This window comes from Trichinella spiralis (assembly GCF_000181795.1).
Source record: "Trichinella spiralis strain ISS 195 chromosome Unknown Scfld5, whole genome shotgun sequence".
Classification (NCBI taxonomy): domain Eukaryota; kingdom Metazoa; phylum Nematoda; class Enoplea; order Trichinellida; family Trichinellidae; genus Trichinella; species Trichinella spiralis.
Genome location: NW_003526944.1, coordinates 1,120,634 through 1,123,935, shown reverse-complemented (window position 1 = coordinate 1,123,935; position 3,302 = coordinate 1,120,634). Strand labels below are relative to the sequence as shown.

General features: G+C 34.2%; 1 protein-coding gene across 1 annotated transcript; it reads right to left on the bottom strand.

Moving 5' to 3' along the window:
* Window positions 1–843: 843 nt before the first annotated feature.
* On the bottom strand, window positions 844–3,259 carry Tsp_03929a (hypothetical protein; the record flags this gene model as incomplete). The annotated part of the gene is made up of 3 exons (XM_003374692.1): window positions 844–915; window positions 2,680–2,842; window positions 3,042–3,259. Coding segments are annotated over 3 exons (453 nt in total), but the record flags the coding sequence as incomplete, so codon positions are not given.
* Between the last annotated feature and the right edge of the window lie 43 nt (window positions 3,260–3,302).

The following is a 3,302-nucleotide window of genomic DNA, read 5'->3' as shown; positions in this document are numbered from 1 at the left end:
TGCAAGTTTCAGTTTTTTGTCGATATCTAGAAAAATACACAATGAGAATAAGTGCGGAAAAGTTTGTATGTGTCTGATATTTTCCTCATCAATACAAACCGATATAGTAATTTTCAGAGAAAAACTTTTTTCAAAAATTTCGAAATTTTGTGGACTGGTTTCGTGGATTTAAATATTGTTGAAAATTGCAAACAATACTGTGGTAGATATAAGTATGTAAATTTTCAATATTCCGCATTCGATGATGTTTTGAGAAATTTTACAGAATCTCCGGTTTCTGAATGTGACATTAATAGGACAGAAAATCTTCCATGTTGCATAAAAATTGCATTTCAATCTGATTATTTTGAATAATTCAGGTTTTTTGAAGATGAATGATAGTTGTTTGGAGAGTTTCAACAGAACCTGCACAGTAGTTATCGGAATAAATGCCCTTTGAATTTGGTACAAAGAGTGCTGATAAATTTCGAGTCATTTCCCAATCGATTCTAATCGTTTCAATTCAATGCATGTCTTTTTTGGAGAAAAAGGGATTCACAGACCATTATTTCACTTTTGAGGATCTAATTTATCATTATTTTTAGTCTATTTTTATTATTGTGATAAAGTAAAGTATAAATTAATTGTTCAATGCACGAAGTTTCGATAAATGTATCTATTTATAAATTTCAGTTCAAACCAGTTTTCTACGATGTTTCTCTTTAACATTTATTAATACATAATTGTAGTAAGGGATGCCATATTTAACTTTGCTTAATTACAAAAATAAGTGTTACAGAATAGATTGCGATGCACCATTTTAGTATTGAATTAGCTTCTCAATTATACCAAGCCTCTACCTATTTAAGTTGATTTCATTTCGTTGTCTAACACTGCTTTCATGCTGCATATCAAAGATTTTAATTGTTTTAATTCCTGAAAACAGTTTATTGTAAATGGAATAAAAATGAACAAATGAACAAACAGTTCATGACAAACTCATGTGCTGGTGCATTTTATTTATAGGCATCTTTTCAGATGAAGAATTATAAGTTATTATGCTTCTGTAAGATGCAACGAATTATTAAATACGTTCTTCATAACTGAAAAGTGTTTTATGCAAGATAAAGGTACAGAAATTCCAAATTATATGCGCATACTGTTATCAGGAGAAATTCGCATATCCTCAATGGCATTTCATGAAGAAATAAACCATGAATGCAATACGTTTTACATGCATACTCATCTTCTTCAATGAATTGTCTTTTTCGTCGATCACTAAACAATGAATGCGATTACACGAATAAAATATTTTAAATGTAGGTGTGCTGTAGAGTGTGAGGAGTAATCAAGAACAATTCTTCATTGAATTTGCTTTTTTATCTTCTGATGAAATCTTAATTCTCTTTATAAAACTTATCGGAATGATGAATTTATGCACTACTATGTTTGAAACTATTCATAAATTTTTCTTCCTGCAGTAGTGTTCGTCCACTGATATCCGCTTCAATAATTCTTCTAAATGAAATGCCTTTTTTCCTGACTTTGCCATCTATTTGCAATTTTTCCTATGCTTTTTATTGTTTTACTGTTTCCGATGTCCTCAGTTTCCCCTGTTCTTCAGTGTCAGATCAGTTTTCAAAATTCCTTATTATGTGATTACTCATTTATGTATAGCAATCTTTGTTGTCTAGACGTTGTCAGCTATGAAGTATTGGATATTGAAGATGTACTGCAAAGTTTAGATAGTTGGCCAATGGGTGTTTGTTCAACTGTTGGCATAGACTCTAGTGCTACTTATATATGGCATAGCTAATTTAACGCTGAAAGGCACTGAATTTAACGCATTTCCTGGTGAACAGAGTATGTTTATGTTAATTTGATGATGAACCCTGCCTACGGCATTATGCTTGACGCATTTGGTGCCATTCAAATCCGGAAGCAATTGGCTATATAAAGCTGTGTTTATTTTTCAGTGGTTATTATATAATTATTGGCGGACCAGTGACGTTTTGATTATTTGAGCTGCGTAAGTAGCCGACTTGCTGTGCTTCCCCTCAGCCAATGCGTTCTAAATGTTGGCTGAAAAGGCCATCAGACCGCATGCATCGTTTGGAAAACTTTCATATCTCTGAATTTGATTCATACTTCATCACCAACATGACAGCTTTCAGGTAGGATGTTTTAAATATTTGCTGGTTTTTTGTTGCTTTTACTTTTTTTCATGCACTTCGCCTTTGCTCTGCGTCAAGCATGGTAAGTTTTGGCAAATATAATAGAAGTTTGATTGCATCCGTTCTCAGTTCACTAAATCATCTTTTTAAATAATGTTCAGAAAACGAACCTCGTTTTATTAAATACCTAGTTGATGAAATATTCTATTTATTCTCCATTGAATTTGTTAAAATCTTTAATGAGAAATCTGAACAGGATAGCAGATGTGATCAAGAGAGCAATCTTACCTTTTTCTAGTCAAATGGTAAGAACGGCCTTTTCTATAGTTCTGATATCGTTGAAATTGAGACCCAAAAATTCTGCTGATGCTACTGCATCATTAATAATGTCGCTGCATATTCTTTTTTCCTATCTGGAAAAAATTAGCTTCATCTCCCCGTTAGCCCGTTAGTACTGATATGTTCAGCGCAACTCATTATTACTATGCGTGAAAGTTGAATGATGGAAAGTGGTTCACTTTCTTACAACCTTCACATACTCCATATCACAAATTCTTCTTCCTGTCTTTTCCCTTCCTGCCCCCGCCTGTCCCACCAGATGTAGTGTGTCCATTACTGCCCATTGAATAGATCCAAGAATAATTAGCATCACGCTCATTCGAGGAAGCTTCTCCATATCATCACTTGTACTGAAATCGGTTTTCTATGTTGACTAAGCTGAAATTTGCAGCCGTTCGGTTGCCGATTGAATGCATATCCTCTGTCATAATATATTTATTACGATTCCCCCTACACTACCGTCTCTTCCTGTGTATCTCAATGTCTCAATCCTGAATTTTCCCTTTCCCCACCCACCCCCCCTCACCCACCAAATGTGCTGAGTCCTACACTGCCCTCTGAATATTTCTATTAACAATTGACATCCCATTCGTGTGCGGACGCTTCCCAATATCATCCGATGAATTCTGAAATGCACACATTGGTTGCTTCGTGTGATTTCTTTGACTTATCCTGATGTCCACTTTCCCTTTTCTATTGATTGTAGCTTCTCGAATTGTATTATCGTTTCTTGACCAGAATCTATAACATATTCTACTATTTCCAGACTGAACACATCAGCAAAACTAACTCTGAATTTCTTGATCTATT